The 13271-nt window shown below is 40.1% G+C and overlaps 1 protein-coding gene across 1 annotated transcript; it reads right to left on the bottom strand.

Annotated features, from left to right (window-relative positions):
* Positions 1–260: 260 nt before the first annotated feature.
* rab11b.2.S (RAB11B, member RAS oncogene family, gene 2 S homeolog) lies at positions 261–11497 on the bottom strand. Its single transcript, XM_018243625.2, has 5 exons — positions 11382–11497; positions 5087–5282; positions 3680–3873; positions 2808–2888; positions 261–736 (listed from the first exon to the last, which is right to left on the bottom strand). The coding sequence occupies exons 1-5, from the start codon at positions 11419–11421 to the stop codon at positions 591–593; spliced, it is 657 nt and encodes a 218-aa protein (XP_018099114.1). The 5' UTR covers positions 11422–11497; the 3' UTR covers positions 261–590.
* Positions 11498–13271: the final 1774 nt, after the last annotated feature.

Below are 13271 nucleotides of genomic sequence, written 5' to 3' on the forward strand. Positions count from 1 at the left end.
AGAAAGCTCTAATTTACAGGAATGTTTTCACCTAGAGACTTAATTTTAATCAAATAAATTAAATTTAAAAAAATGCTTCCTTTATTCTCTGGCAAGGGTTTGCATGATACTGTGTCTGAGCTTAAAAGGGCATACCGATGCTACTACGCCTCATGCTAAGATGAAAAGGTCTAGTATAGTCCTTTATAGCTGTTTTCATTAATTAAGCCATAGCAGTTGCACCACTCACAAAAATGAACATGGATTTCAAACAAGAAATCTACCTTTGTATTTTTATTGGTTTGTCTGCTGCCATTGTAGTTACAAACTCAAAAAATGGTGCTTGGTTTGCACCAATACAAAATGTTTTTATATATATGTATACATATCCTCTTTTCAATATTATGCCTTCAACCGTGATATAAAGTCTACATCCTGAGGTCCAGTACATCAGGATGTAGCAGCCATAACATTGCAATTGGCACTGATTAAAGATGAGCACCACAGAGCTCCTGGATATGACTTGTTTTGCCCTGTTTGCTCTGCTTCCTCCACCAGTGCTGCATCAGTTCATAATATCTTCTACACAATACCAAGTTATTCACAACTCATCACAGGTTCTGACAGCACTGAAGTTTAAAGGATCTCTGCCCATCCATGGTGGGTGTGACACTGATATCCACAACATTATTCCCAGGAGAATCTTCATGGGCTGCCCTGTCCGCCATCTGTTTCTGTGAGACTATGCGATAGATCTCTGCATGAGATAAATTAGATATATGAGAGAAAGAAACATTAGGCACAAAGGGGGAAATGTAACAAAATTAGCAAAGAGCAAAACTTTGCGAATAAAAATTTCACCTGTCACAATTAAATATTATTCGTTAGGCTTTTATTGCATTGTGAATGTTAATTGCACACTGCGAACCTTTAACACCTGCTCTGGAGTTTAGTTAAATATTTGGTTGCAAAAAATGGTTTGCAATTGTGAAATGTTGTTACATACACTGCTAACGTTCAAAAAAGCAATTTGGTGCTAACTTTAAGATTAAGTCTTTGAGGTCTTTAATCAGTCAAAAATTGCACAAACATGGTTGCTAATATACGTTTTTGCAAACTTCTTTTGCGCTAACAAAACATATTAAATTCCCCAAAAATGTTTTGTAGCTAAACCCACAGAAGAAAACTGGTGCAAATTTACTAAATGGTAAAAGTCATTTGCCCCCCCCCCAGGTGCAGTGTTCTCCCTCCAGAATTTTTATTTAACTGCATGTCACAAAATCTTGCTTTTGCCTCTAGGAGCATGTTACACGGTTACAAAGGCTCAAAGCTTGAATCTGTTTGTACAGTATATGATGTGCAAGTTGTACTAGTGTCATTTTGGGCATTTTATGGGTAGGCCATTAGCACCCCTTCATGTGTGGCCTGTAACTTTACAGCCATGTTATCATTGGAAAAATTGTGTAATCACCGATCAGTTTTACTAAGCAATAACTCAAAAATGTGTCAGAATCCAAAACTGATTCTTTAAGTAAATTGCTGTGCCAGCAGTACACAGTTACTTAAACATTCAAGCCTTTTTATAGGCCTTGGGTTTTCTTGTACAGTTTTCTGGCTCATATACCAGCCATGTGCTTATCAGACTGAAAAATCTGCCTGGTCAGTTTTCCTGCATAATAATTCCCGCTCCTCAGCAGTTCTTGTCATCTGATGTGTTTACAAGGAGGAGGAGGACACAAGACATCTATAATATACTAAAAAATTTTAAATGAGGACTTTCTGTAGTATATTATTATACTGCAAACAGATCAACCTATTTAGCAATTAATGTGTGTATAAAAGTGGTAATATGTGTAACTAGGGGTGGTTCAGCTTAAAATAAACTTTTAGTATGATGTAGACATTCATATTCTAAGGCAGTGGTCCCCAACTAGTGGCTCGTAAGCAACATGTTGCTCGCCAACCCCTTGGATGTTGCTCCCAGTGGGAGGGTGCTTATGTTTGAATTTCTGGCTTGGAGGCAAGTATTGGTTGTATAAAAAACAGTTGAACTGCATAACAGAGCATCCTGTAGGCTGCCAGTCCATATAGGGGCTACCAAATAGCAAATTGCAGCCCACAATTGGCACCCCAGGAACTTTTTGCATGTTTTGTTGCTCTCAAATTTTTTTTTTACAAAACTATTTTAAAAAATGAACTTAAAGTGATACTGACACTAAAAATGTTGTTTTCGAAATATTAATCTACATGAAAAGTTACCTATAGGTCATGTTGATGGTTTTTCTATAATAGTTCTGCTTTTGTAAGTAATTGTCACTTGAAGTTCTTAAACCTGACTGTTTTTCCAACCTGACTGTCCCTTCTTAACCTGTCAGTTAGAGTTACTAATTCTAACAGACTCCTGCTGCACAAATATGACAGCCCCCTCATAGAGGAACAGGGAAGTAAGAAAGGTAATGTAAAAGCATCAGGCAAATACTTTTATGGCAAAATTATAAATAGCATTCAAAGACAATGTTATGATAGATAATAAGGTTATTTTCTGATGACAGTAACTCTTTAACTTATATGTACACAACCCCTTTAATTTAGGTCAGATCCCTATGATCATATTGCAGCCAGATAAGGAACAAATTGCTTTTAATGGTTGCCCCAAACCTAGTGAGTGGTATGTAGCTGTAATTGCCTATCACCTCAAATTGTCTTGGTTAAATAAGTCCCAATTAGTAAAATAGAAATTTGATTACACATCTCATCCTTCAATAACTTTCAAAATACACAGTATATTTACTGTGATTTACTACAAACAAAAATATTTCTGACCTTACCTGTCAGGATGTTCTTGAAGGACTCCTCCACATTGGTTGAATCCAAAGCGGAAGTTTCGATAAATGACAAGTTATTCTTTTCTGTCAGAAAGAAATGCGTAGGGTGCTAAATTGCAGGAAAATAGGAAACGTTGATAAACTCTATCTAGTTATCTATCTCTATCTAGTTATCATGGGTTTGGAATGTACCAAGGCCACATTGCAGATCCATACTATGACCATTGTGTGCCAAGAACTGTTTTCCTGTATATGATTTTGTTTGTTACAAAAGAGACAACAAGCTCCTAGTCCAAAAGAAAGATGTAATTTTATAAGCAAATTATTAAAAAACTGTGTTGTCTTTTCTACATTGCCAGGCTTGGAGGCTCAGGCCTATTCTCCTATGGTCATACTGATATTCAGCAACCACAATTTTATACCGTGAGTGCACATGTACTTAAAAAGTGCAAGGTTAAAAAAAGAATAATGAAAACATCCCATAATGCAGCGTTTCTTCCTGGTCTGCTAATTAATGTGATTAATTAATGCATCTGCCCCAACTTCAGAAACTGCCAAATGTAACACTGCAAGAGTAGTTACTAGACCCTGATCTCTTGGGAATCTAGGGATGGTTATTGTAAGACACCATTTTAGTGTCTGCTAATAGTACTTTTGTTATTAAACCAACACATGTAAATATCTTATATGAGAGAATAACTCTAAACAGAAAAGGTTTTAGTAGTTGTGCATTTTGCCTGCTTTATTTAGGTGCAACCTGGTGACTTGTTAGATATAACTGGGATTATGCAGTCTATAAATGTAATCATAATTAAATATCACATTTCCAGAAAGCTTTTGCAGCCAACTACAAGAAGTGAAGTTAAAAAACGCACCTGCAAATGCACGCGCCTCATCTGTGGGAACAGCTCGAAGATGACGCAGGTCACTTTTGTTCCCCACCAGCATTATGACAATGTTGTTGTCCGCATGGTCCCTCAGCTCTTTGAGCCAGCGCTCCACGTTTTCATAGGTCAGATGTTTTGCAATGTCATAAACTAACAGTGCTCCCACTGCACCCCTGTAATAACTTAATGAGAAATTAAATGATTAACTACAAATTATCTCAGTAAGTGTTTCTCATTTACCTCAAGCCACCAACAGTTATACCACGAATGTAGACAATCCACTTCTATAAGCTTCTTTTATGCTCATCTATGGCCAGATATTCTAGGAGACTCACCAGAAGCCCTCTATCTGCTAATTTACTGAATGTATGTAAATACATACAGTGAAAAGGGAGTTTCATTCGTCTATATCAGGGATGCCCCCCCCCCATTGTGTGCCCCTCCACATGAAAGTCTGCCTGCTGTGTTTGCTTACCATATGTAAAATTTAAAAGGTATCACTACAGAGATAAACTGGTCCCTGCATTGTTTAAACCTCTAATTCAGACTGTAATCCCCTGTATTGTTCACACATTTAATCCCCCCTGCATTATTCACACTTGTGACACCTCTATTGTTCACATCCTAAAGCCCTGCACTGTTCACACCTGAGACTCAGACAAACTGCCTACACTGTTCACACCTTGCTAATGGGGCACCAGCACTGTGTCACTGCATGTAGAACATCTTAAAGTGGTCCTGTGTGGGCCACACTCTGCCTGCCGTATGCTCCCAGTGTGTACCATACTTTGCCTGCTCTATGGACCCTGTGTGTGCCATACTCTGCCTACCCTATGCTCCCTGTGTGTACCATACTTTGCCTGCTCTATGCACCCTCTGTGTGCCATATTCTGCCTGCCCTATGTTCCATGTGTGTTCCCTACTTTGCCTGCTCTATGCTCCCTGTGTGTGCCATACTCTGTCTGCCTGCTGTTTATAATTTATCTTATGTTTAAATAAAGTATATTGATTTCACTTACGGTCGGGAGTCGAGCGATCTGTGAAAAAAGCCCAGGAGTGCCTGCTTCTTTATACAGATATGTCTTAATATGACTTAACTTTTTTAACATATGAATGACATTCCTGCAGTGAGCACCAACCATTTGGTTTTTTGGCGTGCTATTAATGTGGACATTGTCTTGTGGTAACATGGGTGTAGTTTAAAGTGGGTGTGGTCTAAAATCAGGGAGTGGCTAACACTGGCTTCCATTATCGGCCCTCCACCATGTAGACCAGAAAAATTCTGTACCATAGAAGTTGGACAGCACTGATCTATATCATAAAGACACATTCCTGTAAAAAACAGGAGCACATCACCACAGTTAAACACCCTATAGTGAAAATCATAGAACTTACGCAGATGTGATGGCTCTGTATCTCTCCTGTCCAGCTGTGTCCCAGATCTGAGCCTTTATAGTCTTGCCATCAACCTGGATGCTCCTGGTGGCAAATTCCACTCCAATGGTACTTTTACTCTCCAAGTTAAATTCATTACGAGTAAAACGAGACAGCAGGTTACTCTTACCCACTCCAGAGTCTCCGATCAGAACAACTGCAGGGAGTAAAAGGGGGGAAAAGTAGTTTGCAAGATGGGTGGTGCACATGTAGGCCTAATATCCATTCAGTAAATGAAGGCTTTTTTTTTAATGTACCACCATTAAATTGTCCCCAAGCTCCTCTTCCAAAATGAATCATTCAGAACTACCAGAAACTTACCATGCCCCTGTGAGAGAATTTTAGGGACAATATTGTTTTACAGAAGAACAAGGGTTTAAGTTAACTTTGTATAATATAAACTAAAGGTGGTCATACATTAACGAGCCAACCTCTGGGTTATCCAGCTTATCAGATAGGATAAATGTCCTTAAATGGATATTGTGTGATTTAACTAAAGTCCTGGACACGGACTGTGATGCAATAGAATTACAAGAGGGTACTGCACCTGGGCTCTAAAGGTACCATACATACATACACATTAGGAATTATGAGTTCCTTCAACTGCCGAACCAGATCTGTAGCAGTCATGTTACAGAAGATACACAATCTACACTGCTCACGTGGAATTGATAAAACAGTTAAAGAAAGTGTCACACCTTAATAGTGACACCTTTTTTAGGAAATCTTGATTCCTAAAGACTTCAATCTGAAAAATCCAATTGAGCAAGCCCACAGCTGATCTGCAGATCAACTATGCATCAGAAATTCTGAAAGGCTATGAAACCAACTCATCAAAAGCTGCTAAAACATCAAAACAAATGTACATCAGGGTCACAACAGAAATTGTAGTTTGACCTTTCCAACCTTAACAAACAGGAAAAAGTCATCTGTTCTCTCAAAGTTCTCTCACCATAAAACCAGCAGACACAAGGGGTGCAGTTATCATCAAGGACACAGTGATATACATACAAGAAACCTAGAGCTGTCTAATAACATCCATTTCTGTAAGGTGCAGGAGGATTCACTGATATGAGAAGTAACTAAAGTAGATAGTAAATAACCTACATACTGATATTAGGGGTCATTTAAACATTCTAATTGAGGATTCAAAAGTGGGCTGCCCAAAAATCCATCCAAGTGGGTAATCCAGGAGGGCCTATAATCTCTATTTGGGTGGTGGAAAGCCTCTTGTTAGAAACACACTGATTGGGTCCTAAATAATTTTTTTTATAGCAGTGAAACCTAAGCATATTATTTTTTTCTATGGTAATTGCAGAATTAATAATAAATGTATACAACCAGCTCTAATCCTTGCACTATAAATGACTGATGATAATTACAAATAATAATTAGCATGGAACCATATATCTCCGAGCAATGCAATAGGCTGCAAAGTAAAGGTGAACAGCAGCTCACCTGATGGAAAAGATGACCTGGGTGTAAAACCCCAGGTCCGTCACCTTCGGACTCAATCTATGCAATGTATGTGATGAAATGAAAATAATATCAGCTTCTATCCCACTCACCAAGTACAGCAGTTGGCTCGGGTGCCATGCCCCGAACCCGTAGCTTGAGGTGAGGATACAACCAAAGAAACGAGCATGCACTCCTGGAGCCAGCCAATGTAGTAAAAACGAAGTTTATTCCATATTAATAAAAGTTACACATCCTAACGCTTTTCATATGCACCGATACGTAATCATAGGCACGTAATATATAGATTATGCATCCGTGGATATGAAACGTGTTAGGACGTGTAGCTTTTATTAATATGGAATAAACTTCGTTTTTACTATATCAGATAGCTCCAATAGTGTGTGCTTGTTTAATTGCAGAATTAAGGCACAGAAGTAAGACACATTACATCCACATGGACACAGATATGCAAAAGTACATAATTAGGCACAGTAAGTCATGCATCAACCACTTGTTTTAGTCTAAGCTCTGTGCCACAAAAAGCTTTAAAAAAAACTGTTTTGAAAAAGTCACAATTGTCCCTCTGAACAGTGGTGTGAGCCATATATAAACATTGGCACATTACTACTATGTACAGGGCCAGGGAAATAAAAATAAAAGAGCCACACAGCTGAGTTGTGTTTTTGTCCAAGAAGGTAAAGTGCTGCTGACTGTGTAGGGAAGTGGGGTAGAAATTGGGAGGGGAGGGCCTGACACACACAGGTAAGGGTAACCCCTGGAGGGACCAGCTAATACTAAGCAAAATCCTTCTCTCAAATGGCAGGATGGATCACACAAATTAATCACAATGAGTAAAATGCACTTCCCAACATTGTGAGTGCCAATATGGTGTAGATGCAGGGTCAGATTGGGCCTGGGGGGACACTGGTAAAAAACCCAGTTGGCCCCGGTGCTCGTGGGACCCGCTGCTCCCCCGGCTGCCCCATGAAGACCTGCACCTCTGCGGCGTTCTTGCATGTGTGCGTCTTTGGTGCATGTGCGCCCCAGCAGTTTCACGGTCGGGAGGGGGCAAAGTTCTGTCAATACATTATTACATTACAAATTGATATGGTTTTAGCCAAATGTCTACTGATAGATGATCTAAATTCTATACATATTAATACCTACTTCTGTAAAGGGAAAATATGTAGTATTATTAGAAGAAGGGGGTTTAGCTTTAGTCTGGTGATAACCCCTTTATTAAACATGTTCAAGAAACAGGGAAACTGAAGCTACCCCATGTTTGTTTTTGCAAGAAAGATAAACAGATTACCTGTGCACAATCCTTTCCCCTCTTTGTTGTGACTGTTTTGTTAGCATTTGCCCATTATGTATTATCTGTGCAATGGTAATCTAATTTTCTACCAGCCATTGACTAAATATGGAACACTTTTAATCCCCTTGTTTGCCCTGTTTTGCTCAAGAAATAAAACAAAAACCAAAGCTTTTTCATGATTAAAGTAGGCCTATTTTTACACAGATAAGAAAAAGCTGCTGTATACAGTAACTTCCTCAGCAATAATTTGCTTAAAAAATTAGTGGGAGTTCTCTAGGAGCCATAAATACACGGTATTGATACTGTCTGAGGAAAATGCTTCTGAGCAAGGATTATAATCATTTTTATGTCTTCTAGCACCCCGCCCATTGTGGTTTAATTAAGAAAAGAATTTATGTTGCCTCTGTGAGAGCTACAACTCGTTAGGACTTACCGAAGAGATTTGCCTAAATAGAACTTGAGCACATACAGTTTCTTAAAGGGATTTTAGGTAATACTCTGACTTAGGGCAAGATTTATCAAAGGTCGAAGTGAAGGTATTTCTAAATAATTTTTGGGTACTTCGACCATCGAATAGTCCAACTTCGATTCGAAGTTGAAAAAAACTTTGAAATTCGAAGGTCGAAGTAAAACGTAGTAGAGCTACTTCGAATCGTACGATTCGGCCCACTTCGACCCCAAAAAACTTCGACCTCCATTTGATTGGTCTTTTTGAATTCAAAGTTCAAAGTTTTTTCAACTTCGAACTTCGACCTTTGATAAATCTGACCCTTATTGTCTGTAGTAGGTTCACCATACATAAGCCCTAAAACCAGAAACATATAAAAATGTGAAATTGCTGCAGAGCTATGCAATAAACCAGCTTTATGCAACATTGGTGTGCCGTCCTTCCTTTGGTTTTTATGTAGTTTAGCAGTGGGGACGCTGCGGGCTGAGCACCCAACGAGAGGTGAAGAAAAATCTTTAGGGAGGTGAGCTTGGAGTGGTCGCTTCGTTTGGATTGAGGCCTCTGTTCCAAGCACTTGTGTATTCATTAGATTTTACTATGTGGATTTGAATGTGACCAAATGCAGGACTCAGAACCTGTTCATTTCCCATGGGCCCATGACATGTTATAAACTCTGGTGGAATGACATGAGTCAGGTATTGGGGTATCTACAGATTGTGCAGTAGACACTTGACTATATATGGAACAGCACCTATAAAGGGGAAATTGGGATTTTAGCTCATGGTATAACAGCTGTTACTTTTGCAAATAACATGAGGGTGGTTAACAACTCTGCTAGAATGCACATTCACTTTCTCAAGTTCACTTTCGCCATAAGGGGAACTTACCCCAGGAGCTACCAAAAGCAATGATCTGAATGGCCTTTTTCTTGTTACCAAGAAGCCTTCATAGCGCTATAATGTCATTGCACAATTGCCACAAGATGACAAAATCACACAGTGGTTTCCTACTTCTACAAATATCAACAACCTCACGTCTATTAGTGTATGTATGTGTATGTATCTATAGGAAAGACTGCATTCGACTGTATGATGCACAAAATGAAGTTATACTGGACATAACTGCAATATATGCTAAATGTACACAAGTGTTCAACTTAGCACCTGCAATTGTTCCATGTCACTGAACACTGCTTACTCTATTTTAGTGCAGCTGATGGGCTATTTTTATTGGGTGTATGGATATGTGTGGCAGTTTTTAATTGCAAATTAATCTTTAAGATTCATTTGCTTGTAGCTGTGCTCCGGCTGTTTCTTTACACAAGGGCCTAATGCTCATCTAATGATACCTATGCAAACGTATATGCAGTAATGCAAGTTTACTATCGCATCAGAACTCCGGTGCTGTTGGTTATGCAGAAGCACATAGTTCTGGTGCATTGGCAGCTAATATTAGGCTTGGGCGATTTTTACCCATTTTGTTTCGCCAAAAATTCACAGACGGCGAAATGTTGCCGACACCCATTAAAATCTATGGGCATCAAAAAAATCATTTTTTTGTCATTTTTTTTTTAACGTGCAACGCCATACAAGTCAGTGGGTGTCATTTCCGTGGTGAAACAAGGCGAAAAAACTCACCCATCCCTAGCAGCTATGCTTCATCTGTAGCAAAGCAATAACAATAAACTCGAATGGTTAGATACCCTGAAGCAGGGGTCCCCAACCACCGGTCCGTGGACCAGTGATGGACTGTGGCTGTGCCGAACTGGGCCCCCTGGGTCCCAGCTGTAGGCTATAATAGCTGCAAAAACAATGAAAAAGGCACTTATTACCTGCAATCCCAGCTCCCTGATGCGTCATTGCCATGACAACAGCTGTGCAACGCCCTGGAAGCTTTCTACAGATTGCGATAAGGACCAAAATACTGTTTGGACAGTTTTTTGGTAAGCCTGAAATGCACCCGCACATCTAAACCTTTCCCCTCCGTGCCCGTGGTGCAAAAAAGGTTGGGGACCACTGCCCTGAAGGATGACACAACCCACCATTCAGTCTGAACTACAACTCCTATCATTAGACTAGGATTTGTAGTTCCATGATGGTTGAAATGCATTAGCATAGGCTAGAATAGTCTAAGCACAAATAGTGAACAACATATGCCTTCTGCTGCCTTGTCATGAGATATAGATTTGCTTGAGAATGCAGGCCCCTTATGGGTGGCTCAAGGAGGGACAGCTGGCATACTAAAGTACCAGTAATATCAACTGCAATGGAAAAGAAGCTGCATTATAGGAAGGACATCCACCATCCAGGATCAGAAATCATTCATATCCTTTGGAGATTATATCATGCATTCATATACATTCAAGTGAATATGCTGCGGATGTAAATTCAAGGTTGCAGTGTATATATTGCATGGGATGCAGTGGTGCTTAGCTGAACAAGGGTTAAGCTATTACACGGAGAACTGAGCTCAAAGAGAAATGTGACATTTCCTTCCTGAGTTTGGCTGGATCAGGATATAAAAGGGAATCCTGTTTGTACAGAAGGGATGCGACACAAAGATAACATTGTATGGCCCCAGGCCCCCACCACAACAGGGCTACTGACAGCACACATTACACAGTGCAGCAATACACAATGAATCACTGATCACAAATACACATCAATATGCAAATACACACCCCAAGCACATACACACAAATGTGATACATACACACAATGATCCCCAGCCCAGGAACGTGTCCATTCAAATCCACAGGGTCTGTAGATCACATCTCATCCAATGATTCCTGAATAATACAAAGCTATGTATGCTTATGGTCATTTATTCCCAGTAGAGTATATATAAAGTAGAGTATATATATTTCAATGAGAATATCTGCCGGACACACCTTTCCCCCAGTCTCTGTGTGTATAGATGGCTCTGCATTGCTGCACAATGTCTCCCAGGCGCTCCTTGCTTAGGTGAATTTCCAGACTGGCTGTATGTGGGCTGGATTCCCTTTCATCTCCCTTAATGTTCAACACGACTCTTACCTTTAAATAAATAATCGTACTCATCATCACGGGTCCCCATGTCGCGATGTCCCGAGGCTTGTCTAATTGTGACAATAGAAGGCGACCAGGAATCAGCCGAACAAGGAGTGAACCGACAACAGCGCCACCTGCTGCGAAACGCATGTCTAACATCTGCCGTGACTCTGCAGGCTGCGGATCAACTCTCCCGTTCAGCGCCATCTAATGGCGAAAAGTATGAATAGCTACAATGTGACAGTTTTAAAAAGAATTCGCAGCGAACGGTTTAGCGGATGAGGAAAGAACCTGCAAGTCCTTAGTCTGTTGCAGCAGCAATGCCTTGGCTCTCTGTAACGGCCTGTCAGATGCCAAAGGAGGATGCGGTGCTACATCCAAGTATTATCTATAGGACCCCTCACATGAGATTCTACAAACACCATGATGTGACCAAACCCTTCTAATACCCCTGCTCCTGTACCTATACAAGGGCTTAGGTTGCTTCAGGGTAGGACTACACGGACGTTTTTGGCGCGATCCGACAGGTTGATCCGACGTGACATGACTGTCAGTTGCAGACGCTGCGACTTTATCCACCAATGCATTTACTTACCTTATTATCTACAGTAATTTCAGTTTAACCTGAGCTTGCTACAAGAATGCAAGATCCTCCTAACTGATGTGCCCCTTAAAGGGTTTGTTTACCTTTGAGTTAACGTTTAGGGGCACATTTACTAAGCGGCGAAAATCTGCCAGTGAAGGCTTTGTAGGCAGCGCAAAACTTCGACAGGCAAAAATTCGCTCAGACAACGCTAATTCGTTAACATGCGAAGTTGCGTCCAGGGCGCCGAACACGGGCAAAGTTGCACTACCGTTAATTCAGCAAGCAGAGAGAAGTGGCGATATCATTGGCTAATTTGCATATGGTGTGAAGTTAAAGTTGAATGGATGTATATGTTGCAGCAAATACATTACATTACACAAACCCAGGGAAGCTTAAAGGAGAAGGAAAGGCTAAAATTAAGTAAGCTTTATCAGAAAGGTCTCTATAAATACACCAGTAAACCCTCAAAGAATGCTCCTCAGAGCCCTCTGTCAAAAGAAACACTGCTTTTCTTTCCTTCTATTGTGTATACATGGGATTCTGTATCAGACTTCATGCCATCAGCTTAAACCTCCAGGGCTAGGGCTTGAGCATGCTCAGTTTGCTCCTCTCTCCCTCCATGTTGTAATCTGAGCCCAGATCTATGAGTGAGCCAGGTGAGATTTAGGCCAGAAGTGATGTCACAGCAAGCCAATATGGTAGCTGCTACCCTAAACAAACAGAGAACTTCTAGAGCTGTTTACTCAGGTATGGCAAATCAATCTGTAGAATAAATATACTGTTAAAGCTTGCACTATTGTGGTAAACCTATTGGTGATAAACTGCTTTGGTAGCTTTCCTACGCCTTTAATAAAAGAAAACAGAGTTGTTATAATGCCCTACACATGAGCCCAGTGTATAGTTTATGTGCTATATGTTAGGAAATGTAGGGGGGATGCTGGTAGGTGTAGGTAGATTAAGATAGGTATAAATAGGTAGGTTAAGAAAGGTATAGATAAATAGGCTAGGTATAGAAAGGTAGGTTAAGATTGGTATAGATAGGTAGGCTAGGTATAGATAGGTAGGTTAAGATAGGTATAGATAGGTAGGCTAGGTATAGATAGATATGTAAAAATAGGTATAGATAAATAGGTTAAGATAGGTATAGATAGGTAGGCTGGGTGTAGATAGGTAGGTTAACATAGGTAGAGATAGGTAGGCTAGGTATAGATAGGTAGGTTACGATAGGTATAGTTAGGTAGGTTAAGATAGGAATAGATAGTTAGGCAAGGTATAGATAGGTAGGTTAGGATAGGTATAGACAGGTAGGT

This window comes from Xenopus laevis, chromosome 1S (assembly GCF_017654675.1).
Source record: "Xenopus laevis strain J_2021 chromosome 1S, Xenopus_laevis_v10.1, whole genome shotgun sequence".
In the NCBI taxonomy this organism is placed as follows: Eukaryota; Metazoa; Chordata; class Amphibia; order Anura; family Pipidae; genus Xenopus; species Xenopus laevis.